Source organism: Artemia franciscana, chromosome 11 (assembly GCF_032884065.1).
Source record: "Artemia franciscana chromosome 11, ASM3288406v1, whole genome shotgun sequence".
In the NCBI taxonomy this organism is placed as follows: domain Eukaryota; kingdom Metazoa; phylum Arthropoda; class Branchiopoda; order Anostraca; family Artemiidae; genus Artemia; species Artemia franciscana.
Window position 1 is genome coordinate 7,776,425 of NC_088873.1, and position 22,923 is coordinate 7,799,347.

The 22,923-nt window shown below is 36.3% G+C and overlaps 1 protein-coding gene across 5 annotated transcripts in view; it reads left to right on the forward strand.

Moving 5' to 3' along the window:
• Positions 1–3,078: 3,078 nt before the first annotated feature.
• The window catches only part of LOC136032751 (sodium- and chloride-dependent GABA transporter 2-like), a 122,821-nt gene continuing 102,976 nt past the window's right edge, over positions 3,079–22,923 (forward strand). For 3 of the 5 annotated variants that reach the window (XR_010618775.1, XR_010618777.1, XR_010618776.1), the window contains exons 1-2: positions 3,080–3,518; positions 13,373–13,504. Coding sequence is in view for 2 of the 5 variants with exons in the window: in XM_065713092.1 (XP_065569164.1) it covers positions 3,386–3,518; positions 13,373–13,504 (265 nt within the window). In the remaining 3 variants the exon portion in view is untranslated. Of the gene's footprint in view, positions 3,519–13,372; positions 13,505–22,923 lie in introns of all 5 variants that reach the window. The other 2 variants (XM_065713092.1, XM_065713093.1) reach the window with 2 other exon arrangements.

Below are 22,923 nucleotides of genomic sequence, written 5' to 3' on the forward strand. Positions count from 1 at the left end.
AATACGTAATTATTTAAAAAAGGGAACTTTGAAAAACTTTCAAAGGGAACTTTGAAGTTTGAAAATAATAACAAATTATTTTAATTACAACGATAAGAAGCTGTTTTTAAATTACTAAACAACTTTACCCTGAAGAATGAGATGTTAAGGAGGGGGCAGCCTCTGTCAAGTAAGGATTTTTTTTTTCTGTTCGCTTTTAGTGTTAGTGTCGCTCTCGGTTAAAAAATATTTTTTTTTTAATTTAGTTTCTTCCTTGATATTACTACTCCCCCTTAAGCTCTTTGATGGCATATGGCATCAAATCAAAAATTCAAACATTCAGATTTCATTATTACCGCCTTGGTACTTGAATCAGCGCTGTTGTGGGTTGCATGCATTCATTGATCGCAATTTAGATTACAAGAGTTTTCTTACTGTGATATTTTTAATATTAATATTATTTGGTATATTAAAGAAGCTCAATATCAATATGACGTTCTAACATACTTGAATCAAACAGTTCGTGGTAACGAACTGTAGCAAGGAGTGACCCGGCTCAATAGTAAACGAAAATTTAAAAAAACAGAATTTTGATACTAATAGATACATCAAAAGAATTAAGATTTTTATGCTGATTTCAAGTATATAAATTTAATTAAATTTAGTTCTACTTATCAAAAGATACGAGCCTAATAAAATATGCCTCATTTTGGAAAATAGGGGAAAACAACCTCTGAAAGTCATAGAATCTTAGCCAAAATCACAAAATCGCATTCAGCATATCAGAGAACACTGTAGAAATTTCGAGCTCCTGCCTAAAAAATGTGGAACTTTCTATTTTTTGCCAGAAGATTGATCACGGGTTGGTGTTTGTTTGTTTTTTTTCCCAGGGATGATCGTCTCGACCCAGTAATCCTAGGATGTCGCGAGAGGGCTTATTCTAATGGAAATGAAAAGTTCTAGTGCCCTTCTAAGTGACCAAAAATTGGAGGGTACCTAGGCCCCCTCCCACGCTCATTTTTTCTCAAAGTCAACAGATCAAAATTTTGAGATAGCCATTTTGTTCAGCATAGTCGAAAAACATAATAAGATGTCTTTGGAGACGACTTACTCCCCCATAGTTCCTAGGGGAGGGGCTGCAAGTTACAAACTTTGACTAGTGTTTACATACAGTAATGGTTATTGGGAAGTGTACAGACGTTTTCAGGGGGATTTTATGGTTGAGGAGGGAGGATTTAGGGGGAGGAAGCTACGTTGAAGGATCTTTACTTGGAGGAATTTGTCATGGGGGAAAAGAAATTCCATGAAGGGGGCGCAGGATTTTCTAGCATCATTTAAAAAAAATGTAAAAATAAATATGAAAAAGTTTTTCAACTGAAAGTAAGGAGCAGCATTAAAACTTGAAACGAACAGAAATTATTACACATATGAGGGGTTCATCTCCTCCTAAATACCTCGCTCTTTCTGCTAAAGTACTTTTAGCAATTTCAAATATTTATTCTATGGCCTTTGTGATTCTGGGGTCATTCTTAACGAATTGGGACAAAATTTAAGCTTTAATGTAAAGAGGGGTATTGACGAAGGGCAAACCCCCTCATATATATAATAAAAATATACAAAAATAGAAGTTCGTTACGTAAGTTGATTGGTAATTTACCTATATTTATTACTAACAAAAAAATTTTGTAAAAAAAAACTAAAAAGCTCTAGTTGCTTTTATAAGTTACCAAAAATTGGTGGGCAACTAGGCCTCCTCAACCACTCATTTTTTTAATCAAAATCGTCCGAACAAAAATATGAGAAAGCCATTTAGACAAAAATATTAATATGCAAATTTCGTTTTAATTACTCATGTGCGGGGAGCCAAAATCAAAACATGTAGTAATTTATAAAAAAAAAAACAAATAAAAAAATTCAAATAAAAAAAAAACAAGTTTTACTAACTAGAAGTAAGGAGCGACATTAAAACTTAAAACGAACAGAAATTATTCCGTATATGAAAGGGTTTGTCCCCTCCTCAACGCCTCGCTCTTTACGCTAAAGTTTTTTGTTGTTTTAAAAAGTAGAGTTGTGGGTAAAATTCTAGTTGATTGACTTCTTGCTATCTCAGAAAGGGGTTAGGTTAGGAAAATGAATCTTTCAGGGATGGGTCTACAGGCTAAATTATGTCCTGGGAAGGTATTTTGAAGTACCTACCTCTACTCCTCCCTCTAGAGGGCCCTGACCTTTGATGACCTTCAAAAATATGTGTGTTATAAAAGTGAAATCTTGCAAAATGAATCTTCTGCTTGAATAAAGTACAACAAAATTGTTTTCAGCTTCACAACTTTGCTCAATCCCAATTATAAGGTTTTAATGATATGCAAATACATTTCCTAAATTTTTTGAAAAAAAAGTATTGATATGGCTCAGAATTCTACTCAAATAACAGGAATTGCATCTTCAGAACTAAAGGCAGAGAAAAAGCAACTGGTAACTGAAAATTAAGGTAAAATGTTGTTTTGTCAAAATTTCAATAGGTATAGGATCTGTCATGTAGGCGAATTTCAGGGCTCTCTAGAGGGAGAAGGAGTGGAGGTGGGTACTTTAAATTACCTTCCCGGGATGAACTTTAGCCTGTAGACCCATCCCTGAAAGTTTCATTTTCCTAACCTAACCCCTTTCTGAGATAGCAAGAAGTCACTCAACTAGAATTTTACCGAGCTCTGAGAAAGAGTCAAAATGTAGCGTAAAGAGCGGGCCGTTGAGGAGGGGACAACCCCTTTCATATACGGAATAATTTCTGTTCGTTTTAAGTTTTAATGTCGCTCCTTAGTTGCAGTTAAAAAAGCTGTTTTTTTACTTGATCAAACGAAGAGACTGGATATTGTCTAGTTTTTTCCCTTTGTGCTATTTAGTAGATTGTATTCTGTAGCAGTATTTGTGATATAATCTTTGTGCTGTATTTTGTAGATTAGATAGTGAAATACTCCATACGGGTTTTGTCACTAAATTAAATCATTCATTCATGCATTCAATATCCAGAGAGTTACACCAATGACCTCACGTTCGGATAACCCGTAATCAAAAGTAAACAAAATGCAAAAACAAAAGTCACCAGCTCTACGTTCGTAGTCAGCATTCATAAACGAGTATTTCTGGAGAGAACGTTCACTCGTGGAACCAGTCGGAATTTTTTTGGCTCTAAAATCAATCAGACTAAAGAAAAATCGCCAGAGTTATTGTAAGCGCAGTATCGAACGTCAGTGGGATTTCCAGGCAACGAAGAACAAATTCAATATTGGAGAAGGATGCTTTGACAAGTCTTCTTCTAAGTTGGATTTATTGACGAAAAATATTTTTTTGGTACCCTGTATGGGCCAGAAACTGAATTTGAGTTGTCAAGCGTCTTGCTACTGCTGGAAAAATGAGTGGAAAAGAAGTCAAGCCACGTGGCGAATGGCCAAACAAGGTCGAATTCGTTTTGTCAACAATGGGATTTTGTATTGGCCTTGGAAATGTATGGAGGTTTCCGTACCTTTGCTATAAGAATGGAGGAGGTGAGTCAAATTTTCAATATTGCCTCTTATCATACAGTAATATAGTTTAGGACGGCGATCTATAATATGTGCTAGAATATAATATATTTGTATATCCGGTTCGTAAGAAATGAGGGGCCAGTTGTGGATCCAGAAGGACCTTGAGCCCCCCAAGATTTTTTTCTGGTGCCCTCATTCCTTGTTTACTTTCAGTTTTTCACTCTTTTTCTGAAATAAATTTGTCAATTTGGTCAATAATTGGCGCTCTTTTCACACCCCCCCCCGAATTTTCTTATTGGCAAACTTTTGACATTGGTCCTCACCCCTCCCCAGCATTTTGATCTTTTTTTTAGTAATATACGATAATATTATTGAAGGTAAGATTATTATTCTGTTGAACTTATTTTCATACCTAGAATCTTAGCCCCAAGTTTCTCTGGTTTATATTATATTTGGGCCCTTGTTGTGTAGTAAGCACCGTGGTACTAGCTGGGGGGACAGGGTAGGGGCATTGGTTCTCCAAAATGATTTGCCCCCTACCTATACTTTGACAGTATTTTCGGTATTTGTATTTAAAACGACAGATTTGCCCCCTACCAGATTTTGTGTATACATTTTGCCCTCCCTCCTTTTAATTTCCGTGGATTTACGCTACTGACTAAGTGTTTTCATAACCATAACTCGTAGAGTCTGGAGGTTAGAACCATCCCCATTTGGTCAAGCAGTTTCTTTTTTATTAATTTGTTTTATTCTCCTTCAACCATTTCATATACTTTAAATAGGGGCTTATGTAGGAAGAGGGAGGGGATAGACTGAGAATTTTCCATATCCCCCCTTAGTTGGTCAAAAATGTACAAAAAGATGCATTCTTTTATTGGTGGCTGGCGTTTACCCTCCCGGCGATTACCCCCCGGAAAACACCTCCCGGAAAATATCCCCCGTGGAAATATCCCCCCCGAAAAACACCCCTCGAGGAAAATATACTTCCGTGGAAAATACTCCCCGGAAAATACCCTTCCCCCCGGAAACAAAACCATGGAAAATACCCCATCCCCGGTAAATACCCTCCCCCCGTGGAAAATAAGGCTTTCCAAATTTGAGAATTTTATTTTAGTCTTTTTTTTCCGTAGGGGGAAGAAATTTTAGTACTTGTGTATTACGCGTCACTAACTCAAGTTTACGCTGTGTAAAATTCGAGAACAAACCGGTTTCTTCGCTAGTTTCTTTCATTATAGCGCGAAACAAGACAAAGATTAGTGACAGAACAGATGGGAAATATATAGTTTGGGCTATATATTTGCACATAAGGAAGGGGCGTAAGCATTTGGACAGGTTGAACTCAGAAAACAATTCTTACTTCATAAAATGTATAATAATTGTACCTAACACATTTTGCATGCAGACCCACTATACTTTAACCCCCCACCCTAATGTGCAAATATATAGCATAAATTTGTTTCTGAAGTAGCGAATAAACTAAAAAAGAAACTAGTTTGTTCTCGAATTTGACGCACCGTAAACTTGAGTGAGTGCCGTATAATACACTCTTTCGTGGGACCTCATTTCGAATACCCACTAGGGCATCAATCATCCTACACAAGTTACTATATAAAAATGGTCCCATCAATTTCTTAAGAGTATCATACAACATAGTATTTTAAAGAGTTCCTTAGCAAGTGAACCCTCCTCCAACTGAACCCCGTTCATCTGAAACTTCGGGCCACTGACCACTCGTGTAACTGAACCCTCGTTCAAGTGAATTCCCGTGTAGCTCAACCTCCGTGCAGCTCAACCTCTTTTAACACAATCCCTATTTAAATCAACCCCCTCCCATTCATCCCTATTCAACTGAACCTCATTCAACCCTTGTGCAGCTGAGTCCTTGTTTAACTGAACCCTCTGAACCTCTGTTTAGTTTAACTCCCATTTTTTTATTTTATGCTGTTCCATTGCAAAACTGTTCCTCCCCACCCCTCTGTCTAAAAACAACAATTTGTCCTCTTGGCTTTAATGTTTGAAAATTAGCGAAACTTTTCATGTCGATGGCCCGTACCTCAAGTTTGAACCTCAGTTGAACCAGTTGAACCTCAGGTTTGCAGCAGTAGCTGCAGTCTAGAATAGAGAAACCACTGCCTATAGTAGCCAAAACCTTAAACACATGTTAAAAAATACTTTTTGCAAGACCATTTTACCGTTAATGCTGATTCAGGAATGATAAGCTGTTATTTAAATTTATCTTAATAGTAAAAGTTGTTGCAGAAACAAATTTATTCGCATTTTTGAAAAGAGCTGGGGACGCTGATAAGTCTCTTTTTTCTGTCATGATTCTTTAATACTAATAGGGCACTAGAACATCGTAAAGAGCGAACCACAGACGATAGTAATCAAAAATTGAAAAACGCGTTAAAAAAACTGCCTAGTGAAAAATATTACCAGCTGACACTGAACCCGGAGTGGTAGCTATTGTTTGGGTTAATCCTAAATGTAAAAGTTTATTGCGAAAAGAAATTTAGAATGATTTTGAAAAAGAGCCTGAAACCCCCTGAATATGGTCTCAGATCGAAATAAAAACTGCATCACTGGAATCAGTATGGTTGAAAACCATTAGTAGGACTATCACAGTCCTACACCTTGAACACTAAGGAAAATTATTTTTCTGCATGGGTAGCACTGATGTATCTCCATTTTTCTTTTTTTTTTCTTTGACCAGGGCTAGTGAATGACTAGCACATCATAGAGAGATGTTTAATGGCTCATTTGAACGGAAATTAAATTTGCTAGTGCCTTTTTTAAGGGACCGAAAAGATTGGAGGGCAACTAGCCCCCTGCCAAAAGGTCCCTTCCCCTCAAAAGTTATCCAATAAAACTTTGAGATAACCATTTTGTTCAAAATAGTTCAAATGTCCACTATCTATGATTTTGGAGATGACGTGACCCACCATGGTCCCTGAGGAAAGGGCTTTACGCTATATGGATATCGGACTTACGGATATCTCACGTATTGGTATCGGAGGTATCTTAGACAGATGTTAAATAGCTTTTATAAAAGACAATGCGCATATCTATATCCTTCTAATAAACTTCACCAGCAGCAAGTTCCAAATGCCACTAAAGACAGTACTTTTGGTGCCATGTCTCAAGTGAAAAGCTGGAGCTAGTTGCCTACCAGAACTGTTTGCTGTGACGTTTAGTTGCTCCTTTGAAAGCTACTGCTCATATCTACATGATTTTTATCATTCTACCCAGAAAAGCAGAAAGCAACAGAAAAGAAGCAGAAAGCAACAGAAAAGAAGCAGAAAGCAGAAAACCCGGAAAAGAAGCACAGAAAAGCCACACTCTCGATGTCATTTTTAAGTAGAAAAGCTAAGCAGAAAACGATATCTTCATTGTAATAATTATGGTCCAAAACCCTTAACTGGAGGTTCGCAAGAACACTTCCCGTATGTTTCTCTTCCAAGCCCCCTTAATGAGCTACTGAACTAAGGTACAAAAAAGTGGTTCTGTTTGTACAGCGTTGGTCTTTAAATTAGAGTGTCTTGCGTATGGTTCCTGCTTGTTTTTTGTTTTTTGTTTTTCAATCACGGTTTTGTCCTGTCTGATCATTTTTAGATAGTTTCGCTTGTAGATATGACACACTCATTTTAAAACATTTTGTTAAGTGGGGAGGTATTTTGTCAAGCTTTTTGTTTCAATATAGAGATGAAACATGGCATGCATCAACCGCGACGCTAAGGGCCGTCGATGAGTTCCAGACGAAGAGCCTGAGAAGGATTGAGGGTCTAAGGTGGTTTGATTTCATGAGTAACAAAAAGCTACTTCAGCTAACCAAGCATTCTGGGTATTCAATCCAGGCAGATGAGCATATCTTACGATGGTTCGGACATCTACTTCGAATGCCCTTGCATTTATCCGCAAAGATGATATTTGACCCTAAGGAAGCCGGTTTTGAAGCAACCCCGCGGCCGACCAAAGAAGTGATGTTCCGATGGTCCGTCAGAGTTTCTAGCGACGGCGAATATTAGACCGAGTGAAGCACAAACGCTCGCACTGTACAGAAGGGGATGGAAGAGGCAGACGTCACTCTTTACACCGAGCAGCATCTGGCGGGAGACCTAAGTAAGTCAAGTCAAGCATATTGACCATTTGAACAATTAAAATCTCTTTCACAAAACTTTGTCCCATACTCATTAGTAGCTAAAGTGTCCAAATTTGTCTTATTAGCATCCTCTGACAGGTTTTTCTGGAGTGCTATAAGGAATACATGTTCGAAACAGTGAATTTATGTACAGGAACAAATTTTTTACACCTTTATAATCCTTTAAATCTCATTAAATTTTAACACTTCAGACCCTTTACAATAAACTCTTTTTTTTAAATTTACATACATTTACATATAAATTTTCAATAACTAAAACCACTGACCCCTCCCCCTCTCAGTAGAGTTATCTTGTTTTGTCACAATACTACCAATCCGATCAAAAATGCACCCTAAAAATTTAGCAAGTGTAGCTGAAGTTTTAGCATTTCATTTTGCACACAGTGCGAATGCACATCACCCGAATTTTCATTAAAAAAAAAAAAATTTGTGCGATGGATGATTTTGTACCATTTTCAAAATTTGTCGATCATCCCATTTTCCCATTTTCAAATCTGTCGTTCAAAAAGGGCTCGAGTCCTACCCACATAGTGTACTATGTCTATTGAATCTGTGATAATATCCCCACTATAAGTGTTTTAAATGAATTCCCAAATACAGCCCTGTAAATATATAAATTGTGCAAGGCAGTTTCGTAAATATAGGCCTAGCAACACAGAGGGTGGTGTAGGGACTTCCTCTGCCACGCCATCGCCTCTACCTCTTTGTCCTACTTCAACATCAGTGTGTGTATGAGTGTTGTGGTGTGGAGTGAAATTATCCAAAATGTTGGTCTACACAGGGGGCATTGTATGTTTTTTTCTACCACAACACCACTACCACTTAGTCTTGCTTGGAAATCAGTTTGTGAACAAGGGATGGAGCACATAGTGAAAACCTCCAGATCATTAATCATTTTTTGAGTGCTTCGAGAATGACAGGGCCAACCCGATCATTTGCATTCTTTTGATGAAAGACAACTGTTTTAGCTAAGGTAATTTTCACCGAAAAATTGAGGGGGGGGCTCACATTCACCTCTTCATAGAATTGTTTCTATATTCTATCTGTCCAATCTGGGTTGCTCTAATCAGAGGGCAAGCCGATATGGAGATTGTATCATGAAATTCATTATCAGTACTTAACCCCCCCCCCAAAGCATTCAGTCAAAAGTTTATCAATCCAATCTGGGTTTTATCAATCCAATCTGGGTCGCTGTTATCAGAGGGCAAGTCGATATGGTGATTATCTTTAATTTTTTTTGGCTGTGTTAATATAGGGATCTCCATTCCGTCAAAGACGTTATATGTCCCCTAAGTTGATGGTTTTATCAAGCTGAAAAAACAACATTTACAAGCTGTATTTTTATATCATTTAAAACTCATACCTAATAAATAAAAAAAATTATTAACACACACAAACACATATAAGTGTAACGTTTCGTTTTTTTTATTTTTTTATTTGTTTTAATTTTATTTGGGGGAGTGAAGGGCAAAAAGTGGGGGAAGGGGTATTTGGGGCCCATGATTATGCTGATACAAGCTATTATACTATGGCTATATATATATATATATATATATATATATATATATATATATATATATATATATATATATATATATATATATATATATATTTATATATATACGGTCATGTAAAGTTCAAAATACATTTTAAAACCAAATACAGAATAGAAAGTATAAACATTACAGTAGAGGATTACTGAGACATTAAGGTTAGATTTATAGTTTTGTAAGCCAGTATATGTTAAATGTATGTTCCCCGCTTAATCCATCTTTGCCATAAGGGGTACTGGGTGCTTGGACCCATTTATGCTACCATGTGTACGGGGCACTCGAACCCATCTATTCTATAAGAAGAAAGATAATTCTTAAATATGAAGAGAATTTAACAAACTTACTTCTTGTGTTTCCAGTTGTGTCGGACTATCCCCCTCTAATTCCTCATTTGAGGCACAGTCTAAAGTCATCATTTGAAGAACACTCATTGATTGTGGTATCTCCCCGCCACCAGTTGCTCTCTATCTTTTTGCTGGTGGTGCTATTGTTGTTGCTGTGTCAGAGGTTTTCTAGAGCAAAGATATGAAAATTAATCTAAACTAAAGGTGGTCTATATCCTATACTCCTATAATCCATTAACTAGTAAAGATTTTTTTTACTGTTTAATAAAAATAGAATTGAGAGAAAGAGTCAAACTTTAGGAGCGAGCGTTGAGGAGCGAACAGCCCCTTCCATACACGGAGTAATTTCTGTTCGTTGTAAGTTTTAATGTTGCTCCTTACTTTCAGTTAAAAAAAATAGTTTTTTTTTATTTTATTATATAAAAAACAAGGGTTTTTTAACTGAAAATAAGGAGCTACATCAAAATTAAAACGAACAGAAAGTATTCCGCATATGAACGGGGCTGTCCCCTCCTCAACGCCTCGCTCTTTACGCTAAAGTTCGACTCTTTGTCACAACTCTACTTAAAAAAGAACTTTAGCTAAACGACTAAAACTTTAGTCATTGAAATAAATAAAATAATCTAAGCAGTGAAATTTCATAACGCTTTAGTTCAAAAATTTAAACATTTATTTTTTTGCTGATTCTCAGATAGTTGTTTCTTGGCGACAAAGTTACATATTTTAAGTATAGTTGTCACATTTCCGACATTTTTTTGCTGATTTTTCACCTGTGGCTCTATTTTTTTAATTAGTTGTCCGCTACTAATAATAACTAAATAACTCCCTGTGGATAAACAAACCATTTCAAAACAATCAGGTTTCATTCTCACTGTCCTCGACGTTGTAAAAAAGTATTGGCAACTTCAAATGGAAGCTCTTTAAGATATTAGACCAGTTGCTACAAAAATGAAGCCCATAAAAAGGAAAAAGAAATAGGTGAGAGACAGACAAAAAACGAGTTAATTTATCCTTTGTCATTCTTCGATAAGGCATACCTGATAAACGTTGCTGGAACCGGAAAAAGAAAATGTACATAGGCGTTAAACATAAATCAAGCGTATTATAGCCAACCCGTTAAGCAGGATTATATTTAGCTTAAAATTGCGCAAGCCAACATTTTTTTTAGCTCTGTTTCTAGTCACCAATTCGGCTCCATAATAGTTAAAGCTAAAATTACGCTCAACCCAAAGTATAGTCACAACTGCCAATAAAATTAAAATCACGCTCGACTTCATTATTCACCCTTCCTGTTCTTTAATATATGATTTGTGTATATTAAAAATAACCTTAGGTGCAGTTTTTGAAAATTGAAAAGGGAAAATTTGGAAAGATTGAACATCAGTTTTTTTATTTCTAATATGAATCTGGTAAAACACACAGCAATATAGTGTTAATTGCTAGACAATAGGAAAAAAGCGTCAGTACATAGTATTAAAACCAATTTTTGCCATTTAGATATTTTGTTTAATACTTAAGTTTAACCCTATTTATATGAATTTAATACAAAAATGATTTAGTGGAATTTGAAATAAATCAGTAACCAGTGAAAGATAACATTAATATCCAAAAGACATAACCTTGTGACTAACCAATTACTTACATTTTTAATGACAGATGACATCGTGCTATCTAAATAAGGATAAAATCAATAAAATATCCTCCTGGACTTGAACTTGTATGTAATTAAATTAAAAAAACAACACAACTATTTCTTCAATTCACAATAGAACAGGAAGGTTCCCTTTCTTGGATATTTGATTATAAAAAACACTCCTAGCCTTGAATTTTCTATGTTTAGAAAGCCGATATATAATGATATGAATCTATATTTCACGTCAAATCACCCTCCTTCTGTGAAAAGAGGGGTAATTATGTTTTTAGTCGACAGAGTTATAAAAATTTGTTCATGTAATCACGTAAAATCTGAATTAAATTATGTTAAAGATATTTTATTCTGCAATGGCTACTCAATTGGCAATATTGAAAATATCATAGATAGACGATAAAAAAGGTAAAACAGGAAAATAGGGAGCCCGTGTCCCTTGATTCAGTTACTCCGACAATTTAGAACAAGACTTTCACCACATTACCATACATCTCGAAACTGAGCAACAATCTTGAAAAAAGAACAAAAAAAAAAAAAAACAATCTTTCTGTTTCTTACAAAACTGAACAAAAAGTTGAATTTTTTTTCAACTCGGAAAAGGATAAAACCGACCATATACTGGGTAGTGGTGTCTACAGAGTCCCGTGTTCATGTGGGAAATTGTACATTGGTAGCACCCATCAACAACTGGTGGAAATATTGCATGAACACAAAATTTCAATAGATATGTCCCTAGGATTTGAAAATAAAATGAAAGCTTTGATTCTGCTTTGGCCCTTCATATCTTCGAAAATCCTGAACATTTAGTTCTTTTTGAGGAGGTAACTTTAATGTCTACTGTAATGGCATCTTTTAAAGAGGCAATTGAGATCAAAAAAATATATAAACAGAAATTTAGCTATAAATTGAGACACATTTATTTTTTGATGTTTTACTGCTTTAAAAAGTAGAGTTGAGATAAAGAGTCAAACTTTAGCGGAAAGAGCGAGGCGTTGAGGAGGGAACAGCCCCTTTCATATACGCAGTAATTTCTGTTCGTTTTAAGTTTTAATATCGGTCCTTACTTTCAGTTAAAAAAAAACTTGTTTTTTTTTTATATTTATCTAGTGAAAATCGAAGCTGCAGACAGGCAAAGTCTATTGCGAGGCAAAGAATTCTTGTCCAATCCAATTGGTGAATTTTATTTCATTTATTTTTGGCTGATTTTTGATTCAGTATCTTTTCTCTTCTTGTTAGGTTTACTTCGAAAGTTTTTTTTTCTGAGCGCTAAGGACGACATTGCGGAGTTTCTTGTTAAAATATTTGTTTGTTTTCGTCTCCAAATTTTGTCACTGTCTAACAAAATCCTCGTTTTCTCGCCTATTTGATTTTATTTTTCATTTATTATATCCTTTCCTTTCTTGGTTTCTTACGTGAAACTAAGGAGCAACATTAAAACTTAAAATGAACGGAAATTTTTCCGTATGTAAGGGGGACTGCCCCTTCCTCATCCCTCGCTCTCAACGCTAAAGTCTTAAAGTTGTTTAAAAAAACTTATCGTTCAAATTCATCGGTCCTTGTGCTTGAAAAGTTTCTTAAAGAGTTCTGACAAAAATTTATACTCTAGCGCAAGCAGTGAAGGATTGGGGGGGGGGGAGTCTGAAAAATTGTCTTGATTTTCGAAAAAGGGAGCAACAACAAAAAGGCAAGTAATCTTAATGAAAATCATATTTTCAAATTCAGCATTTCAGAGGACCTAACTGCAGGGGTTTTAAACTCCTATCTTTAAAAACGTGAAATTTAAGGGACAATAAGTATATTGTCCCAATTGTATACAACTGAAAAGGACTGGGGTGATTATACTTTAAAAGATAGACTGCTAATGTTTGTATTTTGTAGTATTTTGGGGAATTGAATTGGGAACTTCCTTTGGTTTAAACCAACCGGCAAATCCAAAGCAGGTTTGTGTATAAGTGGTAAAACCTGATACAATTACATATCTTCAAAAGAATCCTTCTTTAGATACATTATGGTGACTTAATTTCAAAATATTTGGAGGCCGGTAGATTAAGTTATTGGTTAAATGTACCATTTATTTTTTATTTTGTGTGTGTCTTTTTTTACCGCAGGATCATTGTATGTGCATGTGGCCATTTACATATTTTATTTTGGTAAACTTTTTGTTTCTTTTTCAGGGGCATTTTTCATACCCTACCTTATATGTTTAGTTGCTGGGGGAGTTCCAATCTTTTTTCTCGAAATTGCACTTGGCCAGTATACAGCTGAAGGAGGTATCAGTGCTTGGAGCATTTGTCCTATGTTCAAAGGTAGGTTTGAAGGACTTTGATTAGCGGTTACTTACTATTAAAAAAAGCTTTATTTTTATTTTAAAATTTAATTAGGGTAGTAATGCTGATATAAGACCAATGCATAATTTCTCAAAAATTTCCAGAGGGAGGGAACTGAGCCATGGAAAAGTTTTCCATTGAAAAGTGAATTTTGGCAATAATAGGACTGAAAAGTTAATGATTTCTGCAATTTTTTAACTTTTGCTGTTTTGTGTGGGTAGACGGATTAGCTCAATGCTCTATTTTAATATTGGTACTAAATCTGGTTACATATCAGGGTCATATATGAGGTGAACTTAAGTAAATAAGGCACGTGTAATTTCAGGTTTTATACATTTTGAGTTAAAATTTGGCATTATAACTTGATGCTGATATTTCGCTCCTCTTCGTCCCATCTCATGGAAAATCAAGATTTAAAAAAAAGTGGAAATATTTGTTATTTTGGAAAACACAGCAGAACATCCTCTAGTAAATGGAAAATCACCCCTTCCTTGTGGTATGTCCTTACCCATGGAAATCTCAATGTGGATGCCCTTGTTGATGCGTAAAGGTTAATCAAATAGTTCGTGGGAGCCAACTATAAGTAAGGAGCAATTTATACGATAATAACCGAACTACGACAAAAGAACCTTGGTAGAAATTACATACCAAAAGAATTGACATTTTCTGCTTTTTCTAAATATGTAAAATTTATTATGCTTAATGTTAACCATCAAAAGTTTCCAACCTCAGAAAATTTTGCCTTATGTTCAAAAAAGGGGAAAACACCTTAAAAAGGTCAAATGATCGCAACGAGAATCACACCATCGCATTCAGCATACTGAAGATCCTTGATGTAGAGGTTTCAATTTCCCATCTCCAAAAATGTGGAATTTTACATTTTTGTTCCAGAAGAATAATCACGGATGTATATTTATGTTTTCCCCCAGGGGAATCGTATCAAACCGGCGGTCCTGGAAGATCAGAGAGGGCTCATTCTATCTTAGATTTACCATTGGTTCAGCATATTTGAAAGTTCCAATATACGAGAGCGAGATCATCATCCCTTGATTCTAAAATTACGATTTTGATTCTTAAAGGCCGTTGAATTGGAATTTGAAATATCTTAAGAACTTAAAGACTTCAGCACTGAGCGCGAGGGATGAGAATGGGGCAGTCGTTCCTTCTCAAATACCTCATATACCTTATAATCTGTTCGTTTCGTTTTTAATGTTGCCCCTTGCTTTCAGTAGAAAAAAAACTTTTTTATAAAAAACAAGAGCTCATATGGCACTTGTGACGAGGTCGGAAGAGCCAAGAGCTCAGATGGCATGAGCTCTAGCAAAATTCTAAGAATCAATAGATTGATTTAAAAGGAAAATCAGAGGCTTAATGCCGGTCGGGATTTAAAATACGAGCCCTGAGACACAAGTTCCTTCTAAATATCAAAATTCATTAAGATCCGATCACCCACTCGTAAGTTAAAAATACCTCATTTTTTCTAATTTTTCCTCTCCTTTCAGCCCCCCAGATGGTCGAATCAGGGAAAATAACTTTATCAAGTCAATTTGTGCAGGTCCCTGACACGCCTACCAACTTTCATCGTCCTAGCACATCCAGAAGCACCAAACTCGCCAAAGCACTGAACCCCCTAATTCCCCCAAAGAGCGCGGATCCAGTCCGGTTACGTCAATCACGTATCTACGACATTTGCTTATTCTACCCACCAAGTTTCACCCCGATCTCTCCACTCTAAGCGTTTTCCAAGATTTGCGGTTTCCCCCTCTAACTCCCCCAATGTCGCCAGATCTGATCGGGATTTAAAATAAGGCCTTTGAGACATGAGTTCCTTCTAAATATCAAATTTCATTAAGATCTTGTAACCCGTTCTTAAATTAAAAATACCTCAATTTTTCCATTTTTTCTTAATTAACACCCCACCCCCACCCCCCAAAGAAAGTGGATCCCTTCCAATTATGTCAATCACGTATCTAGAACTTGTTCTTATTCTTCCCATCAAGTTTCATCCCGATCTCTCCACTCTAAGCGTTTTTCAAGATTTTGGCTTCCAAGATTCCTGTTTCCCCCTCCAACCCCCTTTGTCCTCGATTCGAATTGAGAATGGAGCATCTGAGACATAAGGTCTTTCTATACATCAAGTTTCATTAAGATCCGATCACCCATTCGCAAGATAAAGATCCCTCAATTTTCACGTTTTCCAAGATTTCCGGTTTCCCCCTCAAACTTCCCCAGTGTCACCGGATCTGGTTGGGATTTAAAATGAGAGCTCCTGAAGCACAAGATCCTTCTAAATATCAAATTTCATTAAGATGTGATTACCCGTTCGTAAGTTACAAACACCTCATTTTTTCTAATTTTTCCGAATTGCTCCCCCCCCAGCTCCCCAACCCCAGTCTGGCTATCTCAGTCACGTATCTTGAACTTGTTCTTATTCTTCCCACCAAGTTTCATCCTGATCTTTCCACTCTAAGCCTTTTCCAAGATTTTCGGCTCCCCCCAACTCCCCCCCCCCAATGACACTGGATCCAGTCGGGATTGAAAATAAGAGATCTGAGTAACGAGGTCCTTCTAAATATGAAATTTTATTAAGATCTGATCACTCCTTCGTAAGTTAAAAATACTGCATTTTTCTAATTTTTCAGAATTAACCCTCCCCCAACTCCCCCAAAAAGAGCGGATCCGTTCCGTTTATATCAATCACGTATCAAGGACTTGTGCTTAGTTTTTCCATCAAATTTCATAACGATCCCTCTGCTCTAAGCGTTTTCCAAGATTTTAGGTTTCTCCCTTTAACTCCCCCCAATGTCACCGGATCCAGTTGGGATTTAAAATAAAAGCTTTGAGACACGATATCCTTCAAAATATCAAATTTCATTAAGGTTCGATCACCCGTTCGTAAGTTAAAAATACCTTATTTTTTCTAATTTTTCCAAATCAACTTTCCTCCACTCCCCCCTCCCAGATGGTCGAATCGGGGAAACGACTATTTCTAATTGAACCTGGTCTGGTCCCTGATATGCCTGCCAAATTTTATCGTCCTAGCTTATCTGGAAGTGCCTAAACTAGCAAAACCAGGGCCGACAGACAGACAGACCGACAGAATTTGCGATTGCTATATGTCACTTGGTTATTACCAAGTGCCATAAAAACCGAAGGACGTTCATAACTTAGCAAACCTTTTTATGAAATTGACTATGCTGATATTTTGTAATACCGTGCAACGAAACAATATTGCGTCATGTATTTGCATTGCTTTTAAGGGGCTTTTCACTTTCAATGGCCGTGTATACCAGGCTACGTGCATCAATCGAGGTGGAAGTGTACCATGCGTGGGGTAAATTTGCTGTGCAGAGTGGTGCTTGATGGAAGTGCCTCACATGTGGTAGAATAGGTGTCACCACAAGCTGCGAATAAGGTGGCAGAGTGGGTAACCCTTCGTTTGTTTTCGTTCATGATTCCGCTTTTTCTAAGTTTCAACACTTTCAGTTTCTGAAGATATCTATGAACTAGTTTCAACATTCATAAATTAAGAATTATTAACATATAAATGGTTCAAGGCTTGATTTTCAAATAATTTTTATCTTTTCTATTCCCCCCCCTTACCAGTGAAATAAGTCTGCGTACACGTCTGATATCTGTAACAGCTGTCAGCAGCAGAAGTTTACACAAGACTATACTTGAAGAACATTGCATTCCTCCCTCAACGGCATCAGATACAAGACTTGACGCTGTTTTTTTCCAATTCTCAAATGAGCATTATTTCATACTTGTGTAATTTTGCCAATGCTCATGATTGTGCAAGTTTCCAAAAATATCCCAAAATGTTCAGTATTTATGCTAATTTATGTTATTTACCAAGTTTGCCAAATTTCTGGTTTAAATATTAGATTTCCAGTTAAAATCTGAAAAGTTATATTTCAAGTTAAAACAATTTTCACAACTTTGCTCATGAGCTTACTTCATAGGCTCGCTATGCAAACCACAATACACCCTCTACCCCTCTGGGAGGTGGTGGGGAATCTTTTTAGTAAAAAAAATTTTCCCAGGGAATATCTGAAGTTATGCGAGCGCCAATTTTATGGAAGAATTATGGTCACCTGATTATGATCCTGACTAGCTTTTTTTATGAAACTTTAGCTGAGTAAAAATATCGCAAAGGGTTTTAGTCAGATCAGTTTTAAAAAGGAAAATCTGCGTTTAATGAAAGCCTGCGTTTTTTATATATTAAATTTAACATATTAAAAGCGATATAGGATACAATATGACACTTATTCATTAAATATAAGAGAAAAAGGGGAGAACTATATTATTCAAAACAAAGGGGGGGGGGGTATTTTTCAGAATCTATGGAGGGGGCAGGCCAAAAAATGCAGAGTGTGCAAGTGCAATCGCCATTATTTGATATAAATTAAAAGTTTATGCGTTTACCCCCTCCCTCCTAAATCCCCTAGACAACCCCCTCCTTTGGAAACCCCTCGCAAAAATGTTCGTATGTTTCCCAATAACAAAAAATATCTGTAAGCAATGGACAAACTACAAAACTTAAAAAGGCTCTTAAATTTTTACAATGGTGTTCTCTGGTTGTTTTGTACGAAGGGAAGGAGATACCTCAGAGGGCATATTTTAATGCCTAAACATCCCCACTCTCATTGAACCATGAGATAAACGCAGAATTAGCTCTGAGGGTAAGACGAGGCTAGGGGTACACTGAAAGTGATATAGGCTACACTGTGACACCTATTCACGAAAAATGTAGGAGAAAAAAAGGGGGGAAACTATATTATTTAAAGCAAAGGGAAGGGGGGGTGTTTGTTTACTTTTTCATTTTTTAAATGAAAATACCAAACATGGTATTTTTCAGAGTCTGTACGGCAAAACATTCAAAGGGTGCAAGTGCAATTGCCACTATCGACTATTAAGTAAATGGTTATATGCGTTACCCCCTCCCTCCTATATCCCCTTCGGAAAAACCCCGCAAAAATGTCCGTATGTTTCCCAATAACAAAGACGCAATGGAAAACTAAGATAATAAAAGTAAGCAATGGAAAACGACAAAACTTAAAAAGGCACTTGTTCTACAATGGCGTTCTGGTTGTTTTGTAGGAAGGGAAGAAGATGTCTCAAAGGGTATATTTTAAGACAAAAAACTTACCTGCTCTCATTGAACCATCAGATAAATACAGAATTAGTTCTGAAGGAGGCACAAGGTTTGGGCGGAGGTAGAAATTGTGGATAATACCAAGGACTATAACAAGGTTGTTTTTGTTATTTTTTTTGGGGGGAGGGGGATAGAAAAATTAAAAAACGTGAAAAAATTTGAAATTCAAATTACTACTTTATGATTTCTGGGATCATTTCTGGTCTACGCTGTTATCATGAAATTAAACAGTAACACAAGACCCCTATATGGGCAGAACATATGCCGTGTTAGAGGGGGACCGTCCCTTCCTCATCCACACCTCTACCTAGTTGTCGCAGAAACTTCGGAGGATTTTCATTAGATTAGAAATTGAGAGTTCTTGGCCTTTTTTACAGGTCGAAAGGGATTGGAGACCAATCAGCCGCGGGGAGATATTTTCCGTCGGGTTGGGGGGGGGGGTATCTGGGGGTTAAACTCCGGTCACCGCATCAAATAACATAGAATACTTTTATTGATTTTTTCCCATAAGGTAGTATCCAGTTTTCATTATCTGTCTTGAAAATGACCTTTTTACGTTAATTAGTAGCCTAAGCTTCTCCTAAATCAATTAGCTTGAAATTCCGAGCCTTAGCTAACACTGAAAGTATTATTACTTTAGAGATAATTTAAATTGCGGAATCAAGTCTAAATCGTAATATTTACACATTATTGCATCTTATCATGAGTGCTAGTACGTATTTTAGATTAATGGAAAATAATCAATCTGTTTTTGGAGTTATTTCCGATAGTTTTGCGGCATACCCTTTAACAATAACAATTTATTACCATTAGCTATTCATTAGCTATTTTAAAAATAATAGATAAAAGAGACTAGCTCAGTATTTAGCTAATTAGTCGGCATTTTCTTAATAATTAATAATAAACGAAACGTTACAGGCGGAGAGTAATACATTTAACTCTAAAGATTTTTTTTGGAATTTCGGGGAAGGGACGGGCAAGGCTTTATCCATGGGGGATAAGGCCTTGGGGTAAGTGAGGGGGTGTGAACCCCCCTCACTTATCCTCCTGCAATTTTCGTCCGACTCGTAAAGACGTAACAAAAATGAATATAGACAATTTTTTGACGGTTTTTAATTTTTTGTAACCTCTCCCCCCCAGAAGAAAATCCTGGATACATTCTTGGGAGCGGACCCGCCTCTTAATACGCAACTGCATTAAAAAGGCATTAAGTAAAGAAAGATACGATAAAATTGAATAAGAAGTGCCCAGAAATTCAGGAAAATTCGGGATCTTTGGTTCCCCCAAGTGTGATCCCTATTTTAGTTCTCGACATATTGTTAATTTGAACTAGATGAGCTACATTCTATTGTTTATTTTATATGCATTGTCTCGCATATTTAATGATTTTTCACGAAAATCTAAGGACTTCAATCTTATTCCTCAGGCTTTTCTTCTTCAGAAAATCAGAATGTTTCTCAGAAAAAAACGGAAAACCGCTATGGAATTCTTTGAAATTAAATTTTGACATTTTGCTATGTTCCTAAGAATTTTTGTTTCGAATTTGGTAAAAATTAAGCATTACGTAGATGGGCCTGAAAAATAAAGATCTGAATTGGACTTAGATAATTAATAATAAAAAAAAACGTTAACATGTAGACCCTTTTTCTAATTTCAAAATTGTTCAACTTGTTTCCACGCTACAGGAAGTTGTTAGACTTATAGCTACTTTAATGCATATCTTTATAAACGTCCAGCATAAACAAGGGGTTTATGCTCATTTATGCTTTAACATTTTGAATCGGATTCAAATTATTTCATTTTAGACTTGAGAAATATTAAAATGTTTGTTGATAATAGCAAGCATTATGGTTCCGAGTTTTAAGATACATTTAGTTTATTTCTAGGCATTTTTCACAATAATCTCCAGATTTTGAGATTTAGGTTCATTTTATGGCTTTTTCTTCTTTCTTTTCTTCATTTAGTGTTTTGATCTTTCAAAAAAAGAGGAGGAGGGTAAAATTTCAAGCCAATTTCTCAAAAAAAAATAAAATCATAACGATTAACAAGTTCTCTAAGGGGAAAATGTCTCTAATGTGCCACACTTGGAGGGTTTGAAAAACGCAAGGTTTGGGAGAATCAGAAAGAAATATACAAATATGGAAAACACCAGAAACATTTTGAGGCTTAGTGTTGACCAGGCTCAAAGTTTTTACACTGGGACATGTTTGTATCCGAGGATAAAAATATTGTAACACATTTTTGCGTCAACGATTAAGTAGAGATTATTATACAAATTTAAAGGAAGTCAGAACTTCTTGGAAGGGAATGAAAAGTAAAGCAATAATTATAGCTTGGTGAAGGAGGAGTATGCGAAGGAGTGTTAACAACAGCTAGCTTGGTGCTCTGATTGTTTGTCAGTATTTACACTGCACTATTACCTGTTTCTTTCTGTTGCTCTAGAACAGGCCTTTGGAGCTGGCCTGCGATTTTGTCAATTGTTGACGTCTTTGGATCTCAGAATCATTTGATTTTATTTCATAGCGTATCCAACCACAGTCAGAGTTAGATGTTCCCTCAGGGATTGCAATTTCAGCCTGTTTTACGTCCCCCAGATCTGGCCCTCTATGCAGCCATCGTGATCCTAAAGTTATGGAGTTTATTGCCTTCAGTCTGCAATTCTTTTCTGCAATTTAGGGTTTTACTGGATTGTACGATATTTAAACTTTGTCTTTTTCCTTTGACAATTTAATTGTTTAATCGAGAAGCGCATTGTTGACTTCTGAAGTAGTTTCCTTGTTAATATTAAATTTAAAAAAAGTGTTTTCAACTGAAAGTAAGGAACAATATTAAAATTTAAAACGAACAGAAATTATTCCCAATATAAAGGGACTTGCCCCTTTTTCAACCCTAGATTTTTACGCTAAAGTCATAAAGCTCTTTAAAAATGCTCCTCGTTCATATTTAACGGTTCTTGTGTTCGAGCAGTCTTTCTCAAAGAATTATGTCAAAAAGTCTAACTCTAGTCTAAAGAGCTTGAATTTGAGGAGGGCGGCCTCCCTCATATACAGATTATTTTTTGCTTGGTTTAAGTCTTAATATTGATCATTACTGAAAAAACTTGTTTTCTTTTGTATTTAATTTCTGGCTATTTTTCAAATCAAGCCAGGAAATCCCTCCTCATGCAAAATTCCCCTGAAAACTACTCCCCGAGGGGATTTTTCCATGTCAAATCCCCCCAGCAGAAAACATCCCTCCAAAAAACTTCCTTAAATTTCCCAATAACAAATAATATATAGGAACGATGGGCAAATTGCGGAACTTACAGCCCTTTTTCCATAGACTAGAGGGGTCATTGTCATCCCCAAAGACTCAGTTATTGAACCTTTCAACTATGTCAAATCAAATGATTATATCAAAACTTTGATCAAATATCTTTAGGAAAAGGGAATGTTGGAGGGGGGAGCTAGTTGCCTTTGAATCTTCTTGGTCTCTTACTTTTGATTTCCCTTCAAATGTGTTTTTTTCTGTGCCTCTAGGCCTTTGGCTCGACACGATTACCCTAGAGAGAGAGAAAAAAGAAAAAAGTAAACACGCATCCGCAATCTTCTGACAAGAAGCACCAAATTTCATAGTTTTGTAGATACTATTGCTACAACTGCTAACAACTCACTGTAGCATCAATTCACTTGAGGTCAACACAGCAACGCACGCTCCTCTTCCATCTCAATCTATTCAAAGCCTCCCTCTTTACAATCTCCCAGGGAAATTTCTATTTCACTTAAATCTTTCCTTACGACATCCTCCCACCCCAACCAGGGACGAACTACCTTTTGTTCAGCCCTTAACGTTAGTCAAAAAGGACACTCTTTGGTAATCTGTCATCCTTCATTCGCAGAACGTGCCGTAGCTATTTCAACCTTTTTCTCATAATAGCCCTAAAAAACTGGAATGAGCCGCAAATTTTGTCGGCCGATTATTTGAGATACGGCTGGTCAGTCGGGTACCCAAAGTAATTCGTAGGCAATTTATCTGGAAAACATCTAGCCAATCTTCCTCCGTTTTTAGAGTGCCTATGCCTCAGAGCCATACTTTACCACTGCCATCGCTGCCGCTTGCAATATTTTAATCTCGGTTCGCAGACTTATCCTCCTGTTCTTCCAAACTTTTATAAACTGCGACAAAACACCCTAGCCTTGGCTATTCTACTGCACCGTCACTGCTTTTAGTACCGTCACTGCACATATAGTCTTTAGTTATA